The 21,043-nt window shown below is 41.7% G+C and overlaps 1 protein-coding gene across 1 annotated transcript in view; it reads left to right on the top strand.

Annotated features, from left to right (window-relative positions):
• Positions 1-21,043, top strand: part of LOC134211618 (cell adhesion molecule Dscam2) — a 401,827-nt gene that overhangs the window by 167,200 nt on the left and 213,584 nt on the right. The window contains exons 3-4 of the mRNA XM_062688681.1: positions 1,701-1,822; positions 15,921-16,042. Of these exons, the coding sequence (XP_062544665.1) occupies positions 1,701-1,822; positions 15,921-16,042 (244 nt within the window). The remainder of the gene's footprint in view (positions 1-1,700; positions 1,823-15,920; positions 16,043-21,043) is intronic.

The raw sequence follows: 21,043 nt of genomic DNA on the forward strand, positions 1-21,043 counted from the left end.
TTAGAAATAAAACTGCAACACATTGAATAATGCAATTGATGACTAGAATTGGTATCAAGTTACAATTGCTGGTTAACAGCTGTGTTCGGAAGTTTTGTAAGCATATTTGGTGAAAATATATTTTTGCCTTTCTCGTACAACAAAGTTGTACCGAAAGGTTACCATTTCACTGCAAAATCAAACTTTTTATAGAAGTCCCGGAGACACCAATCCACTCAGTTCGTCAAACTGAACAAATGTCTGTGTGTCCGTGTGCCCCAGTCAACACAAGATCGAATATGATTCAATACAAGATGGTAAAGTGGAGGCGATATAGGTACTTCCCCATACAACATGTAGGCCTCCACTTTAGCATATTATATTGCATCATATACGTTTTTGTGTTGACTGGGGTATGTGTGTGTGTGCACACAAAAACTGACAACATTAGCCAACTTTTCATATAGTAATCCTTAACCGATTTTCTCTAAACAAGCTGTATTCGATAAAATTTGCATTAATACGAGAAAGGCAAAACGTCCTCAAAATAATTTAGGAGACACCTACAGTGATATTAAACGATTTGACAGTAAAACTGCATTGCATTGCTTCGATCGGTAATTGCGAATGAACCCAAATAGATGTGAATTAAGAGAAATAATCTAGACCAACATTTGAAAAGGGCGTCTGCATGTAAAGCTGTATATGAGAATAAAGTATAAAAGAATAAGAAGGAATAAATTTTGCCTGTTACGCCCTTTTCAAATGTTGGTCTAGTAATGACCGCTCTCGTGTGATTTTCTATTACGTTTACATTTCATGACACACGAGGAAGACACCATCACACCACTAGGTGACTATTTTTTCTTTTGTTTTAGAATTCACCAGTACGATTTTTATTGGCATCATTGCGGGCAAAAAACACCACACTGTAACTGGGCTCTTAGATACAATTTGCTTTCACCTTTGCTCGTACATATTCATTGGTTGATGCTGCGAGGCATACGAACTTCTAAGCATGACCTTATTCTTTATCCGCACGTACAACCCATAGGTGCGTTGTTGGAGTGTGGTGAAGTGAGAGAATGTAAATAAAATATCGCAAATTCCTTGACCGTCCCCCTATTCTTCAGCTCGTACAGAATCCTACCTCAATGACTTTATGCTTTCCTATCCGGCTTCCTCGCACGCCAGCTAGCAAACCCCGCAGGCCACGTTCCAGCCTGATTTATTGCGAGATATTTCATAATATAAAATACCTTCACGACCTGGCGAAGAACGAAGAACTCGGTCGAGTTAGATGGAACTCCTGGCAGCAGAAGCGGTTTCCGCAGGTGAAAATTCCTCCATCATTCGATCAAGGCGAGATGGCGAATGGAATGGAAATGAAATATTTTCCTCGGTATAAATTATTAATGATTCTATTGTTTTAGATGGGATATAGATAGAAAAATAATATGCTAACAGACGAATCGTTTGTTTTTCTCCGACGCACACAAAATTCTCATTCACCCATCGGGGTGCGCAATACAATAAATAATATGCGCCAATATATTGTGGATCATTTGATACCATTTCCCACTCATCAGAATGCGAATACAAATCGATGACAGTTGAGAAATATTTGCAAGTTATCGAGCGGATCCGTTCGCTTTCCGCTAATTGGAAACAATTATTTATACATTCGAGCTACAGCTTCCCCTCTTTCTTTTACCTTTCAGGCGTCATTCTGTTGGATCTTCAGGGACCGATGTTTCTCAGTGAACCGCAGCACCGAGTGGAGTTTTCGAATAACACCGGTGGCCACATCGAGTGCTCGGGTCATGGGAGCCCTCCACCAGACGTAAGTACCGCAAATTTGATGTTTGCTTAGCAATTACAAATGCTGTAGGAATTTACTGCGATAGACGGAGAATTAAAATGAATAATAATCAGCACAGAGAAACAAGTGCAGTGGAAATATACATTGATTTAGTCAGATATGATTCAATTCCCATATGATTGCGTAGTGTTTTAAAGAGTGAGATCTAGACGAACTAGCAAACCAAGCCCTAGCTTTATCCGTTTTTAGTGTACGGTTATTCTAGATGTTAAGTGCTCAGTCTGTGCGACCTTTTGTCGAAGACGGTAATGTTGTCTTGACTGTCTTTTAATTCGATGATTTGTCTCTGAAGTATAGGTACCAAAATTATCTTTTCACTGCAGATGGTTGAAATGTTGAATTCTTTTCGTTGGGGACTAAACTGTTTACAGCGGAAGCTGCATTTCTGGTTATTTGTTTAAAATAAGCCTCGAGGCTGTCTGACTGCTGGAAGAAGTTCGAATTTTACGGAATTTCTTTTTACTAAATAACTTCTCCCGGAGCAGGGCGACAAACGAAAAAGTGATATACCAATACCAAACTTTGTTCTAATTACGATATAAGTTTTTGTTTAGCCATTGAGTAGGAAAGTATCTTATGTTCTAGAAAGCGGAAGGCTAAAATATGTTATCACAGCAGAAATTATTTTTATTGCTAATGGCATAGATTTTATGCTAATGTCATAGTTCGTAAAGTGATACATACCACATGAAGAGCTGTTTTTGTTGTTCATAAATATGTGTAACTGAAAATCTACATTATTTTCAAACTCTTTGTTTTATGCATATTTAAATAAACAAAAAAATTGGAGGACAGTAGCAGCTGCAAAAGTAAACACCGTTTACCTTTGCTATAACAAAACCCTCATCATCAGGAGATGACACTATCTGCTAGATGGGGTAACTCCCGCAAGTCCAGATGGTCACTATTCCGGACTTATCCGCAACCCAACTGCTATGTCCCAAGTAGCACACGCAACATCTTCCAAATAGCACATTGTTTCTATTCAGTTTCATTAAAGACATTGGAAAAACATCAAAGCACGAAAAAGTTGCATCAAGATGTCAAAAACGTTCGAATTGTAATCAATGTTTCATTAACATTGCAATGCAGTACGTGTTTGACATTTGGAAACAAACAACCAAAGAATACTGCACTTTATGATGCAAACACAAAACAAAATCTTAAAGTTGCATATTTTTTACAATGTAACTTCAATGCGTCTTTCAAAATTTATTTGTTTGTTTAAATTAAGTTGCAGATAAGTTGAGAGTGTCTTCATGTTTAATTTAGCATCGTTCAACGTTTTGACAACTCACATTTTTTTCCGGTGATGGTGCAATCAAGTAACAGAAAACCCATGAGCAAAACTTCATAATCGTATGGTTTTTATGGTGAGCCAACATGCAAAAGATATTTTTGTTACTAGATAAAGATTGTCGCTTCGGTTCCCTTTGTTCTGCTGTCCGAAACATGTGTGGTACATACCTGTCAAATCGTATGGATTTTCCTTCTTTGACATTTAGCTCCCCTATCCTCGCCAGCAAAAGATGTTCCGGACAGCGACGACAGCGACAATCTTTATCTAGTAACTAAAATATCTTTTCAACATGCAGTCCCTTCGAAGTGCTGAATGGTGTTGTGGTAGAATGAAGGACTATCAATCACAAGATCCATAAATCAAATCCAGTTTTATATTTTTATTTTATTTTTTTTCGCTGTAGTAATTTGAAACATTATTGCAATTTTACTGCATTTGAAGGATGTTTCCGTAGGCTCCACCTCTTGCGCTTTGATTGCAAGAGAGTTATATTTGATGGCACATACGCAAAGATTGTTTCTTTTCGAATAGTTGCAACACAGTGAAATGTTCAGTAGTGAAACAAGTTGTGCTGCTTGGGGTTTAGCAGGGATGCGGTGGTCGGACAGCAAGGCAACATCAGTCTTATTCTCGTGTACCGACTGTAATAGCAGCGCTTTCGCTGCCTCGCAGTGGTTGAGATTTAGCTGAGCTACTTGCATGACCGAGCTAGTCTGGAGGCCGGACAGGCCTGCCCACCGGATGGTTGTTTGTTGTCTGTGCCAGGACCACAGATCAAACACTCAAGTGCGGCCTGGCAGGTGTGAGCTTTGTGACCTTCAGCTCCAGTCATATGACTTGTGTCCGTAATCGAAGCACTTGAAGCAGGCCTGAGGTTGTTGGTTTGCGCTCACCGAGCATACCGATCAACCCACCTTGAGCTTGGCCTTATCCAGTACCTTCTTGGCGTCAGCCACAGATACCTGAAATGAGACAACCTGCGTTCCAGCATAACCTTGCCGAAACGAAACCGAATCGCGGTATCCTGGATTTCAACGCCACACTGATCTCTCAGTGCAGCTACCGACTCCCCGGCTTCGGTAATTTCGTCCAGGGGTGGCATTGTGCATCTCGATTCGAACGTAATTCTATCGAGTCGAACATGTTTGGCATTACGGCTTTTGATTCGATCTCGAAAACGATGCATCGTTCGAGTATGCTCGAGGAGGTACAAGAATAACGAGATGTTTTGGCATTATGGAGACTCGATGGCACACTGAAAAACGACTCAAGTCGAATGAAAATCACTCGTCACCTTTATAGCTTTCGAATGTTGTTCGAGAGTCATTTCTTGCTGAAAGTTTTTCATTATATTTGTTATTATTTCTCTACAGGAAGAGTATAAATGTCTCATTATTGTATCTTGAAGGAAAGAATGTCATTAGTATATCTATTTTTATAGTTTCCATACAATATGCAATCTCTAATTATCCCGAAATCCTCGTAAAAACGACTTCAACTCAAATCGTTTTTTTTTTGCAGTTTTCACGTATTTCTTGACAATTTCGATAAACCGCGTGAAAAATCTATGGGGAAAATCTGCGTAAAAACGTATATATTAAAAAATCTACGTAAAAATAGTGCGTAAATAGATGCACGTAAATAACCAAGTGCATCTGACTAAAACACATGGAAACATCAAAGTAATTTATTATCGAAAGGATTAGCTTTAAATTATTTAGCTCAAAATTGTATATGTGGCATAAACTCGAATAAATATAATAAATGCTAAAGCATTTGATGAGTTTGATTGCTCTACGCATGCGGTCGCTTGTACTCAGACGACTAATGACGGTGGAAGACCGACACTTGATTACAATTAGAGCAATCAAACTAAACAAATGCTTTAGAAAAGCCATGCACAGCCAAGACATTTCACAAAAACAAAATGGTTTTCGTACGGCCGAGTTGCTTATTATTTATTATAACTTATAATTTGTGTCGTAACTATATCTCAATTTATAAAACATGTCGTATCGGCATAATGTTTTAATCGGTTTCAACTGCTCAATAAATAATATTGCTTTTATAGTCATTGAGCACGATTTTCTTGTTTATAAATTAACTGCCAATTCATGCTATGAAGGATGCCTTTCCAACATGCAACATGCTACACGCAGATGAAATTACTCTTATTCTCTTTGTTTACTCACATTCGCAATGCACTGAAGGTTGTCTCTCCAGCGGGTGGCAAGATAAACACGGAGACAGCTATCTCTTATTCTCTCTGTTTACATTTCGTTTGACAGAACATACTCGATTGAGCTAGTACAGCACCATTCGAAATCTTGTACTGCGACTGAATGAAGTCGAACGAAATACATAATGCCGCAGTTTTTTCGAAACGAATGCAAAAACGTACGAATCGAGTGATTCGATTCGAGATGCGCAATGTCACCCCAGGCCTCTACTGGGCATAGGGCTCTCACCTGAACCGCAACACCCAGCACTTCTTCTGCCAACGAGGATCATACCGCCCTTCTGCGTTCTGCGGATGCAGTTGACATCATCCCCTAGGCCAGTGAGCTTCTTATCGCCCTGCAAAGCCTTCAGAACGTCAGCATAGCTGAAACTCTAAGGTTCTAGGATCTCAATGAAATGTATGTCAATAAGGTTTTCCATTCAGGGTCGTGCTCTCCAATTGAACCGTTTGTTTGAGAAACTGCATATGTGACATTTTTGGCCAAAATGAGTTTTTCATATATTCTGAATCCTTGTCCAAAAATACGTATTCTGGCAAAAAACACGAAAAAAAAAATTTGTTCGGAAATGTATGAAGAATTTTTCGTTTGTTTGAGAAACTACATATGTACACGCACTTTGAAGAGCAATTATGAAGTACTGCTTGCAGTTTTTAAACTGAAAGTGCCTCAGGATGTTGAGTTTTACCAAAAACTCTTGATCTGTATCGAAGAAATAAAAAAAATCGGTGCCGATTTGCTCAAAAACAGTTTTTTGTTATTTTCTCGGAATTGTGAAAAATGGATATATGCAGTTTCTCAAACAAATGATTCAATTAGATACGTCCCTTCCCCAACCAAAGTCTAGGTACTCACTGAGCAACGGGAACGTTGGTGAAACAGAATGCGTACCTCAGGGTTGGACACGCGAGGAAGAACCCAAATATAAAGGCCTTTCCACTAGCATGACTCAAAAGCTTTCTGAAGAATCTAATTCTAGAAACAGCTAAAGGTGGACGAGGCCTGATGGCTTTCTTAATAGCCCGAAGATACGAAATCAAAGAAAACTTCTTGGTGACTCAAAGATGTGTTATCCCTATGATGTAAAGATGTATTATGCCAACCAGCTTTTAAATTTGCATATTCTAGAATTTATTCAGACCTCCTAAGATCATTAATAAAGGGCCCTAAAGACGAACTTATATGATAGAGTATACTTGCGGAGGAGCATGGTGCCCTAATCTCGGCGGTGGTGGGCAGGCGATGGTAACCACGGTCGACCGGTGGTTGTGGTGCTGGCTGGTGGTGGTGGCGGGATTCGTTGGTAGGTGGTGATATCAATGTTGGCTGGGTGCTTTGACAGATGGTGGCTCGGAATTCGGCTGGTTTTCGACCTGTGGCGGTGGCGAATTTGCCGCAATTCTTGGTCAATAGCGGTAATCTTTATGGCTAGATTATGTGGCAGGTGGGCGGATCACTCTCGGTGGATCGGGACTACTCTACCGGTTTCGACGTGGCTTTCGGCGTTCTAAGAAGGCCGATTAGCTATGGCGTCGATAGAAATATACACTACGATGATAGCAGCGAACCCTTTTCACCAAGAGGTGGGCGAGCGGTACAAAATGGCGTCGACTGGCCCGTCGCTGTTCCCTTGGGTGCTTTGGCGGGATTTTCTGTCAGGCCGTATGTCTGGCGGATGACTCGGTGTGCTTCTTGTTTCTGTGGAGGGAATGGTTAATTCCCCCAGGAACTGAAGAAAAGAAAAAGGCCCACTGGTGGACCTGCCACACTAGTTAGTTACCCTATCATGTCGTCCATTTCATTTTCACAATTTTCACACATTTTAACTACCTATTTACCTTTTTCTTTAGGGTTTTTTATACAAAACAGCTTCTTAGAATTTATATCAACAGCGTTTATCGCAAAATTCTTTTCTTGTTCTAGATTTAGAAAAGCACATTTTTAGAGTATACTTAGGTTTAAGATTTAGATTTAAGCACTAACCGTACTAATATTTTCTTTCTAACCATATTTTTTCGTACTTTATATCCATACTATGGTATTATAGCTTTTAACCTAGTTTTAATAAAAAAAAACTCAAACAATTACTCACTAAGAAATAGATTAGGAACTTTTCACATCTAACCTCAAAATTTAACTTTACACACGGCGCGCACTACGTCTTCCTATGCTCCAGTAACAGCCATGCGTCTGCGAAGTTCTGCAGACTGGCTTTCTGCCAGCTGCTTTTCTTCCGTAAGGACTCGAATCTTCGACTCGGCTTTCTTCCTGACCTCCACCGCTTGGCTCACTGCCAACTCTTTCTCCTCGGTAAGTTGGCGCATCTTTCGTCTCCTTACTTGCCACTCCTGATTTGCCTCTACAACCATGTTGCAGAGGTTCAGCACGGACTTCTAAAAGGTCCTTAGTGTACTTCCCGCCGTTGTCCACCTCCATTTTCAGGCCTCCACTATCCTTGTGACTCCGTCCATCTTGATCTCGACGGGTGGCTCCTCCGACCTGCCACGCTCTTCTGTATCGCCTGCCCCTGGCGGTCGGTGGGGCGACCTGTTGAGGGCACTCCGTCTGGCGAAGGGATCCACCCTTTCGTCAGACGCTTCTTTCTCCCCACTAAAATTTGTTTTTTGCCTTTCTCGTATACAAAGTATACGTAAAGGCTATATGTTCGCTCCAAAAACGAACTTTTTATAGGAGTCCCGGAGACCCATAGTGTTATATACCGATCGACTCAGCTCGACGAATTGAGGTGATGTCTGTGTGTATGTGTGTGTGTGTGTGTGTGTGTGTGTGTATGTGTGTGCGTCTGGGCGCACCCAACCAAAAAAAATGTCACTCATTTTTTAGGTACTTATCCTTAACCGATTTACTCGCAACAAGTTGCATTCGACGCAGGACACTCTGCCATTGTTTCCTATTGAAAATTGGTCAGATCGGACTATGGGCTCGGAAGTTATGGCCAAAATACCACTTTTACTACAGAAAAAAATGTCACTCATTTTTCATGCACTTATCCTTAACCGATTTACTCGCAACTAGTTGCATTCGACGCAGGATACTCTGCCATTGTTTCCTATTGAAAGTTGGTCAGATCAGACTATGGGCTCGGAAGTTATGGCCAAAATACCACTTTTTTATAGAAAAATTGAGTAAAAAAATGCCACTCATTTTTCAGGCACTTATCCTTAACCGATTTACTCGCAGCAAATTGCATTCGACGCAAGATACTCTACCATTGCTTCCTATTGAAAATTGGGCAGGTCGGACTATGGGCTCAAGAGTAATGGCCAAAATACTATTTTTATAATGCACGAGAAAGGCACCATTACCGCTAGGTGGATTAATCAGGGTTTTTTTTGGTTTGGTCGACATTTTGGTCTCACATACGCTTATTGATTCTCATGCCACATCCCACTTCTCAGTTATCAATTCTTTCTTCGCATTTCTCATTTCTCATTTCTCGCTTCTTGGTTCTCACTTCTCAGGTTCTAATTCTTCCTTCGTAGTTCTCGTTTCTCAGTTCTCAATTCTCAGTACTCAGTTCTCAGTTCCTAGTTCGCAATTCTTAATTCCCAAACCCCGTTCTCAGCTTTCAGTTCACAGTTCGAGTTAATAGTTCTCAGTTTTCATTCTCAAGTTTCAATTCTCAATTCTCAGTTCCTGAGATCTGGTTACAAGTTCTCAGTTCTTAATTGGTACTTAGTTCTCAGTTTTCAGTTCGTGCTTCTCATTTCTTTCTATTTACTTCCCTCTGCTCACTTTCCATTTCGCATTTTTTTTTTCAATTGTTACTCATCACTGTTTTACTTCACTTTCCTTAATACTAGTTTCTGACTTTTCACTACTTAATTCTTATTTCTCATTCTTCACTATTCAAAATATGAAGTAAATTGTTTTAACTATTCGGCCATACGGTATTCGGCCAAACGATCCGTTCGGTTAAACGGCATTCAGCCTAATAGCCTGGCACCGTGTATTCGGCAGCAGTAGCTGCTGTAAAAGGACGTTGGGATTGCTAACGGGCCTGCAAGGTGAAAGTGTTGAACACGCACGCCTAAAAGTACAAGAACCCGCGTGAATTCGATGCCTGGAGACCCGCATTGTCACACTGCGGTCAGAAATTGGTCGACTAACACAGTGCAAGCAGGGAAATCGATCAATGAGGCTAGTTTGGAATGTTGCTGACATAACTGAGGCCAACATAACTCAGATTCTCGACACCCATGTACAGAGGTTGAGTGCTCTTGCTCTACGATTGCGACATAATGACAAATGTTCGAACAAGAAGGAATAAAACCTATGTTAAACACATCAACGAAAGGGTTTTCTACAACTAGATCCGAAATGACAAAGCTGACTGTGGTGAAGGCCATCCGGAGATTGGAGAAATATTGGTTCAACCTGTAGGAGAACCCCGTCATACTCAACGGCGATGGGGTGTAGATGACAGAAGAAGAGCGATGTTGCGATGGAATTGGAGATATGACCAATATCAACGTCATTGCCAAAATCATACGTGAAGCCGGATGCATCAGGTTCCGATTTTGTGTATCTGGTATCGATCTGGTATACGAAACTAACAATGGTCCACGGGCGGAATGATTCAACACGGTACATGATAATCCCGAGCAGTTACAGAATTCATCACTAGGGGTGTCACTTTTCTTCTGCCCGAGTATCAGAACACTTTGAACCCAGCCAAGTGCAGACCAGTTACGTGTCTTTTAAGTCTGTAAACAGTGCTTTTATTGACAATAGCGAGGGGGGTGCAAAACCATTGCGACGGAGGCGCTAGAACGAACAGTACGAGTAACGTTCACCAAGCATTCCACACGCACGGTGTGCCTGTCCATCCATTCTTAAATCGCCTTTCGAAAGATATAATAACCAGGCGTCTGCTATGAAAATTTCAAAATATTTCATCTAGGGAATCGAAAGTTATAGCAGTTACAAATTTAATGATTTTTGCGTTCGATATTTCACTAATATGCAACCATATATACCGTGAATTTCCTCCTGATTACATCCAAATAAATTATCATCAAATATGCAATTTGCAACCTCAACCAACTATAACCTAAAACCTATTCTTTGAATAATAGAAAACAAATAAATAACATAGGATGTTAGAGATAATATTGTTCTAATATCAATGACAAAATAGACAATACAACCACAATACAGTATTCAAATTACAGAGTTATTGCACTTCAATCTCCTAATTATACCAAAGTGTGAATATTGTCTATGACAGACAAGTAACTACATTCTGTATGATGATTCTGCTTTTATTAAATATGATAATAGTTGGTAACATAGAATACCGCGCTGAAACAATTTTGTCTTTCATGGGTACTGGGTAGTTAGTAAGACTAGTAACCAACATTTAAACTACAATGTACATCATTTGTTGTCAGTTAAACAACCATCATCCAGTTCGATTCAAGCAGTGGTACGAAAACGAGCTCCATTTGGAAAAAAATGGGAAAGGCTAGATCACACGAAGAAAACCGCCTTTTCCGAGAACGGTAGACGGAAAAAGCATATATGCCCCACTTCGGAACGTCTCAACAAATTAACTGACACAGGGAATACTAGTATCCGACTTAGAACTAAAAGAGAAAAACCATCGCATTTCCATAAAGCTAGGTAAGAAAATGAGATATTTTAAAAGACTGAAACTATTTAAGAAATATTTCACTGTCATGAGACGACTTTACTACAATTCCATTTAATTCCACCAAATCGTATTACTTTTACATATACGTATTTCTCTTCAGCAGGAGAAAGAGGCGTTACCGATATAAGAATACTATGATACTATGCATGTCTAATGAGAAACTTGAAGTCGCTCGATGTTATTCCCATCTCGAACGTTTCCATTTGTTGACAAAAAAGAACGAGTAGAACAATAGAAGCTTCGAGCGACTTCATTCTGCTCATTAGACAGCTCTTATGTGTTTCCCAGACCCAGCAGTTGCGAAAATATACCGAGAACAGCCAGAACCACCACGATCTATCGCACTAGTTGTAAAGGTGACCAAGGATTAAGTGCCGAGTAAACTGTCAACGAGATGAACTGCTGCTTCCTTCCTTCTTCTTATTGGCATTACATCCCCACACTGGGACAGAGACGCCTCGCAGCTTAGTGTTCATTAAGCATTTCCACAGTTATTAACTGCGAGGTTTCTAAGCCAAGTTACCATTTTTGCATTCGTATATCATGAGGCTAACACGATGATACTTTTATGCCCAGGGAAGTCGAGACAATTTCCAATTCGAAAATTGTCTAGACCGGCACCGGGAATCGAACCCAGCCACCCTCAGCATGGTATTGCTTTGTAGCCGCGCGTCTTACCGCACAGCTAAGGAGGGCCCCGTGAACTGCTGCAGAAAGAGTAATTCAGGAGGAGAGACGATCGAGCTTATCGTGTCCGGGCAGTCTTAACTGATTCAGCCCATGTCGCTCGCCATAACGACGTCGCCAAGATTGTTTCGCTAACCGCTTGCAGCACAACTTGTTTGACCAGTTTGAGCCTGTCTCGGATTTGGAAAATAGTTTCATAAAACTGTACTGGAATCGAAAGATCATAACGGATGTCCTCATTCGTGGCAATTGGTCCGAAATTGTAGTCTACAATAAAAGGATGAAACTTTTACCAATATCGACATTACAGAATAGTTTTCAATTTTAGACGATTCTATGCAATTCTCTATTGCAACGATTTGCTACTTGCATCTTTTATATAGATTTGGTTTGATTTAGTATGTAAAAAACGGTTTTTATTCCTGTATAGTTCAATTCAACTACTAGTGGAAACTTACTAACTTCCAGAGGCAAAGAGAAAGTGATAATTAAAATATAAAAAAATAGAGATAAATAATGTAACGTAAATAAAACGAACAAAATTTTCAGACGCTAATCTCAAACGAAGATTGATTTGTTAAAAGAAAAAAGCTGACCCACAAGTGTGGGGGATTGTAAATCATCTCTAATTTCTCTAGCAGAGACGGCATTCCACCTTTGTACATAGCACAGTCACCAGGAGCTATTGCCATGCCAATCGGAATTGGTCGTCAAAGTTCAACTGCCTGCAGGATATGAGTGGACTACGTAGAGAAGAAAATTAATAGGAATTTTTCGTCCTGAATCCACGAAGAAGGTCAGAAAAAAATACGGTACACGTGAGGGGTGGAGATGTAGCTCGCCTATAGCTGGAGATCCCCTTTCAAGTATAAAACCTTAGAAGAAGAGAAGATGGTTGTGTCACTACACAAAGCGCTTTCTCGCGTTATCAACGATTACCGAATGGGAACTAATTGAGTTTAAATAGACAAAAAACTCTTCAAGATGTGAATTTTTACGTGACAAATATAAATGGTATTGGAGCAAATAAAGTTCCAACCTTTTGATTGCAATGTGTAAATAGTGTAAGGTTTCGTATATTTTTGAAAATTATATTTTTTGTCTTGGTTAATCCTACTATTCATCAACATTATGAGTGCATCATTTTTTTGAAAAAAGCTCTACTCTAGACCACCGAAAATTTTGTTGGCCAATTACTCTCAAGTCACCATTCACAAAATCGATGCCGTTACCGAGCAACAACAGAAGGGAAATAATAAGTTTGGCACTCAATTACTTCTGAATTAGTGCGGCTTAATAATGAAATTGTGCGAGATACTTTCGACGCTCTTCTGGCACTTCAACTTGAGTGGCTTCGGGACTACTGTGGAACCGACAACCGACCAAACAAAAAAGACAGCGTGCTTAGGGTTAATTTTTACGAAGCATCCATTAGAAATAGCCATGCCAATTGAAGGGTAGAGGAATCATCTTCCAGGAAGTATAGCAACAGTGTAACAAGGTGGGGGAAATAATTTATCTGGCATTATTGACTAATTAAGCATATTTTCCCTCAACATACAACTCACGGTCTGAAAAGGAGATAATTATTTTGTTTTTCTGTTTATTTTATCTTTTAAACGGTGAAACTGAATAACTGAAAAACTGAATACAAAATTTTACTACCACTGCCATATTGAAAAGTTACGTTAACCCGGTACCAATGTAGGCTCTCTGTCTGGTCAAGGATGTTTTCAGGTGTATTCCTACCTGTGTTCGCCTTCCCAGGGCAGGCCAAGTTCCAGCTAGAAGCCACAAGCCGTAGAAGAAGAAAATATCAATAATATTGGCAGAAGGGCCTATCTTATCTCCAGTGCTGTTTTTTAATGCGATCATGCTTGCAGTCTGATAACTGCTGAAAAACTCACAAAAATTATAAGGTACACCGGGGCAAGTTGAAACGGTTTTTTCAAAGTCGATCTTTGAAGTGCTGTAAAAAAATCACCCTTTGATAAATTTTGAATCCGTTTGCGGTGTTTGCTTGTTCGGGCAAAATATTATACATAAAAAATAGCAACCTTTACAAATCTTTGTTTGTAATTATTTTGTATACTAAAATAATCTTTTTATATGCATCGTTTCAACTTACCCCGCATACAAGTTGAAAAACTGTGTTATATAAAGACACAAGCTAATTTTGTCGTATTAAGGTGAAGGTGGATTGAGTACCCAAAACAAAAGTTTGAAAGTATTGGTACAATAACAAAATACTGTAGTGGTATTGGTGTCGTATCTGTGATAACAAAAATTATTAGTAGGTTGTTTAAAAAAACAGACTCAGTTCCACCACGCCCACTCGATCTCGTCCCATGCTCCGCATGTCTTCCGAAAACCTGAGACGATTTGAACAGAAACTGAATGAATACCAAGTAAATGGACTCTTGGAATTCGTTGACCTGCTCCAGAATGATGCGGAGCGTGACAATATGGTCCACACAGGATCTTCCGGCACGGAATCCAGCTTGCTGCCGCCGGAGAGTCGCATCGATCTTCACCTGAATCCGGGCTAGGATAATTTTGCACAGAACTTTGAGAACGGTACACAGCAACATAATGCCTCGCCAGTTATCGCATACAGTCAGGTCACCCTTTTTGGGCACCTTCACTAAGATACCTTGCATCCAGTCGACCGGGAAAGTTGCGGTGTCCCAGATATTACGAAATAAACGATGCAGTAGTTGAGCGGATGTCATGGGGTCAGCTTTGAGCATCTCGGCTGATATGCGGTCGACCCCTGGGGCTTTATTCGATTTCGGTGTTGACGCGTGTTATACGTCGGATCCTAGGCAGATCATGCCGAGGTGGTGATGGCCTGGCTGGCACTTTGAAAAGTTGTTCGAAGTGCTCGAACCAGCGTTTCAGCTGGTCAGTCGGGTCGGTCAATAACTATTCGCGTCTCTCACAGGCATCGTTGCATTCATCTTCGCCCCGCTTAAGCGTCGTGAGATATCGTAGAGGAGGCGAATATCATATTTACATATTTCCATTCAAACATAAATTGACTTCGCGCCACCCCTAAATGGCCACCAAATTGCCTGAAATTTTTCCAGGACTCCTATATTATCAAAATGATGTTAATAGACATATGGGAGTTGAAATTTTCGAACACTTTTGAAATGTGAACTGCCCTATTGTACAGCCTCTATTTAGTCGAAAACTCAAAACGCAAAAGGGGGCATGTGCCGCATCTATTAGAAAGGCATCTGTTGAACTTTGAACGTAATAATGATTGCTAGTCGTTTAGAATGAATTACTAAGATAGAAAATTAATTAATGAAAACTTAAATCTAGAAATAAATAGGCTAAAATAAACTGTTATACAAATCATGCAAAAACATTGAACACTCAACAACCCTGTAACAGACACTAAACTAGTAAGGATGATACAGATAGATAATTAGATAACACACAACACATAGAAACAACACAAGCCGATAGAAGTACATAGCTTAAAGGTACACAGCCTCAGCCTCAGCCTCAGTAGCCAAACGATCTGCGTTCAATAAAGAACTGGTTTTGAATCGTCGCGTTCGCTAAAGTTAAAACATACGTGTGATGATTAGTTAAATAAAAGTAGTGTTTTTATCTAGCTAAACGGTGCAGTATTATTCACGGAAGAAAGTGTGGTGCATTTTGCAATTAGTTTGTGAAAACTCTTCTATTGGATGTGAACTAAACTGTGTGATAATAACATCTAGGTTTATTGCATGGACAAACTTATGAGTTGATGGACTGTCGTTTTGACCTTAACCAGTTTGATGAAACATTGAACTATTGCGCCTTCTCAACCCACGAACCGCGGAGTTAAGTGACAAACAGCATCAAACTGGAGTGTGAGAGCCTTCGAGCGATCACTATTCTGTAGCTCACAAGGTGATGTTGGATTTCTCTATTGTTTTAACTATCCCAGATAATCTTGCGTCATCTGTCACAATTAGTGAAAAATTGTTATATGTATGAATAACTATCCCACGTTTTTATAGACATTTCAGCGATCGTGGGATAAATATGCGTATGGTTGTAGAATAGGTACAAGATCCTATCCTTTTACTAAATTAATCTATTCTTACGTATTAATAATTCACAACGTAATTTTTGTTTCAATTCATCCCACAGGTGGAATGGTCGGTAGCGACAACCAACCACGAATTGGTGTACTCATCACCGAACGGAAGTCTGATTTTTTACCCCTTCTCGGCGGACAAGTTTCGGCACGAGATCCACTCCACAGTGTATAGGTAAGTTCTACTCCAGTTATTATTTCCATCCGTCGAAGGAGAACTAAATCCTTTGTCGCCCCTGTATATTTTTCATTTCCATTCTTTATCTTTCACATCTCTGTCCCTACGAAGAATATGGGTTTTGTTTGGACTCACAAAAGAATCCAAAGCATAATGGGATACTGTGGATGAAACGAAAAAAAAACTCTGCTATGCTATTTGTTGACGTCTTCAGCAGTCCCTCCAACGCAATGCCACGAGCGAGCATAGAATATCTATTTGTCCTTCGATGCATGGCTTAGCATCATTAGCGTCATCCGTCTTTTCAAGTCAGTCGTCAGCATGGATTCAGCATCGAATGGCTTCAAACAACGAACCGGTTGCAGAAAAAAATAAGTCACTGTTCAAAAGTATCCCGCAGTTTCACAATCCCGTGGGCATTTTCCGCTTCGCCTTGGCGGGAGTGTTGAAAAAGGCGTCTGTAGTTCAATTAGCATTTCTATTCAAGTTTTTTTTTGAAAACTTTTATTACAATTCCATTAAAATATAATTTTACCTTAGGTTACCACCAAATAAAATAAGAATTTCACCTTATCATCTGATATTAACACCACAGACAAACATACAAAATATTATTGAAAATCTTAGGTATAATGCATTTTGGTATTATTCAACAGTCATTTTGAAATGAATTGATTGTTCACAATCAATTTCATGTGCAGCACATCCCTTTGTGATTCGCATTAGGAGAGAACAGTGCAAAACACATCCATGGAGCTAAATGGCCCTGCACATAAAATCACTCATATCATCTTTTGTAGGACATTTCTAAGCAAATATTAACATTCCACTTTTCGATCATCACACGTTTTTCCATCAAGATGCTTACATGTGTATTACCGCACATCTTGGCTCATAGCACGAAGCCTTTGCGGTATGCGTTGAGCTTTTGATAGAACCTGAGTTTTCTTGAGATCAGCACAGCGAAGCTGACGATTACCACGCTAACCGAGAACTTCAACCTCAAGATGTTCCATAACACCGGACCCAGTAAGGAACCCCTGAGGTTATGTCAACGCACTTCCGATCCGCCTCCGTTGGATCCCAATATATTGCCGATGGATTCCTATTCCAGGTGTATATTCTTGCTTATACGATAAGAATTAGCAAAGGGAAGTTAAAATGTTCTCTCATTAAAAGCGAACTTATATTGAAGTGTCACTGTCTCAGATAATTAAGTCCGCCTGAGTAGTGCAAATTTCCGCGATTTTTTTATATGAACATCTATGCTGCATAGTGAATAAAAAACACTAACCACCAACATAGCACCTCACTTCTCTTCGTTTCGTAGAGTAGCAGGCATTAAGCAATAATTTCAGAGTGCCCCGCTTCAATCAAAATTAACTTTGATCAACCAGCCGCAAACAATTTGTTCCATTCTCGGCTTCTGTCAAAATTGTACACCAACTTTGTTTGCGTAATCTATCAACCACATTATCGCAAAATTATCGAGTTAACTTACGTTAAATGATCGAACTACGATAATATTTCAGTTGATTCATCGTTATCCTTAGCAACCGATAACGTTGATCACAATCAACTTTATCGGCGATAACGATAAATTAACGATTAACAACCCTGGTCGTATACCAGTACTCGATTCGGGAAGTAGCTTCCAAGAATCTTGTACAGGTACTCAGAAATTCCAAGACGTAGGAGGGCATCTGCAATAGCTGCCCAACTGGCACTATTGAATGCATTCCTCACGTCGAGAATCTCAGTCTTCAGAGCGGCTATAGCAGCCACGAACGCCACCCGTCGTTCAACACGCTCCTCTTCTGTGCATGCTCGTAGGCAGGCGCGGCGCAGGTTCGCAATTGCTTGAGTCCACCAGTAATCCGGTGGCCTCCCATTCCTATGGTGGACTTTCCTAGGCATGATGGCATCGCATGCACGCGAGAGTACTGTTACCAGCTGCTCTCCGTTCAGGCCGAGATTATTGTGCTCGCGAAAACGCTTCCTTAAAGACCTCGTCGTCGAAGTACGATGTCTTCCACATACGAGGACTAAGCCTCGCCCCTTGTTTCGTCCGCTGAATGCTGGTCGTATAGTCCATACTGAAGCGAACCGCCAGGTGGTCGCTGTAAGTGTAGCCATCATCTACCCTCCAGTTCGAACTACTCGTTTGGGCAAGGCTCCAGAACGTAACGTCGATAATCGACGGCCCCGTTCTAGCTGTAGGTACTTTTGGTACCGACATAGGCCAAGTCCACATCCAACATGGCGAGTGATTCCAGCAGGATCTGCTCCCGTTGATCCATGGAACGGCTTCCACGACCCAAGCGTTGAAGTTCCCCGCTATCACCACCGGCCAAGCCCCATCAAGCCGTCAAACAATTCAGCAAACGGCCGAACTGCTCGATCGACCATTGAGGAGGCGCATAGAAGCTACAGAAGAAGACCCCGTTGACTTTGGCAATGACGAAGCCCTCGTGTGTCGGAGACACCAACTCTTGGACTGGGTATTTCCCCGTTGTCCATATCGCCGCCAAACCATCGGTGACCCAATTACCGTTCCTGGCGGGTACCGGTCCTATCCGCTATGATGGCGATATCCGTCCTCCATTTAGCAACTGTCTGACACAACAGTTGCTGGGCTGCATCACAGTGGTTCAGGTTTAGCTGCGTTACCTGCACTGTGATTTTACAGCACGCTTAAGCGCCGGACACTTCGAACCCCCCATGGAGTGCTTGCTGATCACAGCTTTGCTGGAACAAATCAAACACTTGGGAGGGTTCGTGCAGCATAGTGCCTTATATCCCTCCAATCCGCAACGTCGGCAGAGCTTGCTTCTGTCAGGGCCTTTGCAGTCCCATTGCTTATGCCCCGGTTCCAGGCACTTGAAGCAAACTTCGAGTGCCCACATGGCACACCGACCATCCCATCTTAACGCTCCCTAACTTGACTACCTTGGAGGCGTCCGCTACAGATAGCAATGCTACCTGCGTCTCTGCCGGACCTTTCCGTAGCTGAAGGGCTGCGGTGGGCGTCTCCACTTTACACTGGCGCCACAGTGCCGTGACGGGCTATTCGACTTCGGTGATCTCGTCCAGGTCTTTAACCCTTAGATTCACCTCCGTCGTGAGTGCCCTCACCTTGACCGTCTCGCCTAGAACTTCATCCGCCAACTTCTTGTAGGCTGCTGCGATCACCTCGCCCGTCCGGATACGTCTTATTCGACGTACGTCAGCACCGAGTTCACCAAGCTTGACGTGGGCTCCTCATCGCCTTCAAGACGTCCGAGTACTTAGCCTCGTCCGTCGCGATGACTAGGGCATCGCCCCTGGAGAGATTGACGCCTACCCTAGATTTCTTGCTCATTCGCTTGGGCCTTCTTTTCGGCCCTTGACGTCTTCGGTTTCTCCTTGTTCTTGACCAGGGTCCATGAGGCGTCATCCCCCTCTATTTCACTGGTCTGGGGCGGCTGAGAGCCCTCACCCTGCCGTAACCCCGTACCACCGTCTTTCCTGGGTGGACGAACCTTTCCAGGTCCTCCCTCCCCCGGTTTTGGAGGTACATGTCCGGGGTTCAGCTTCCCAGCCCCACTACGCTTGCTCGGGGTAGGAACCCTCCACGTTTTGGAGCGGCCCCCAGGGAGCTCATCCCCTGAAGACTGTCTCCCCCGGTTTTGTGTCTGCTCCGTTGTTATCCCTGACGTGCCCGCGAATACTTGAGCCTCATGGACCAAACACAATGGATACGTTTGCGTGCGTGTGTTTTCTCATGGGAAAACTGTCAAAACGTACGCAAACGTATCCATTGTGTTTGGCCCATCAGTCTGGGTAGACTTTGGCATTACCGTCTTCGCTGGCACGCCCTCGGTCGATTCGACCTTGTCCGAGCCCGCGAATCCTTGGGCCTCAGTCTGGGTAGACCTCGACTCCACGGATTTCACGGGTTCGCACTTGGCCGTCCCGACCGCCCTCTCCAGCTTGGGGTCCAACATCTACTTTCGAAGTTTCAGCAAGCACCCTTTGAGGTCCTTACTGATATTATGATTCGATGACGCAATGTCTACACTACTACAGACGACTACACTACTACCACTAATTGAATAATTGGTTTTCCAGTTTGATCCCACGAGTTGCTCGGGAAAAGAGGTCCACCACGCCAGAGCCCAGCGGAAAGGAACAATTACTGTGGAGGGTGCCCAGTAGAGTGGGGCGCAGTTGTATGGGAAAATGCAAACTTCGTCCGATCAAGTGAGATCAAGGTTTTTCTGAATCGTTTTGGGACCCCAATCAACTGTGCAAAATATGGGCTCGATTGGTTGCAACCTCGCATGCCGCATCGCGTTTTAAATTTACATGGAGATTAGTATGGGAAAACATACTTTTTTACATTTTTGCTCTTAGCGGCTTCAATTTATCATCAATCACGTGACTCAATACGTTAGCATCTAGTCTGGAAGATGCTGAAAGACTTTGCCGAAGAAGGTACGTAGCTGGAAGGTCTACAAAAAATGTTATTACGTTTCGAAAATTGATTGTGTAAACCATTTGCAAGAAATCAATGTTTCTGCCAGCACTACCGGACAACCTATGGTTCTCGAAGAGCAAAACCCTTCTTCCTTCTCGTCGGATTTTTTTCTTTGTGAAATGATTCCGGATAGCTCCCATTAGCTCTAAAGCCCTATAAGATCAATTATTTTGAAATAACACTCAATTAAATTATTGGTCTACGTAGTACGGCAGTGCTGGCAGAATAAACGATTTTTTGCATATGGTTTGAACACTCAATGTTCTAAGTGTTATAACTTTTTTCCTGGACGTTCCAGCAACGTGCCTTCTTCAGCAAAGTTTTTCGGCATCCTTTGAGTTATACTTTAACGCAATGTGCCACTTGGTTTACGATGAACTGAAGCCTTTAGTAGTAGAAATGCAAAAATATACCTTCTCCCATACTAATTTCCATACAAACTTCAAACGCGATGCGGAAAGCGAGGAAGCAACCAATCG

The sequence above is a fragment of the Armigeres subalbatus genome, chromosome 2 (genome assembly GCF_024139115.2).
Source record: "Armigeres subalbatus isolate Guangzhou_Male chromosome 2, GZ_Asu_2, whole genome shotgun sequence".
Classification (NCBI taxonomy): Eukaryota; Metazoa; Arthropoda; class Insecta; order Diptera; family Culicidae; genus Armigeres; species Armigeres subalbatus.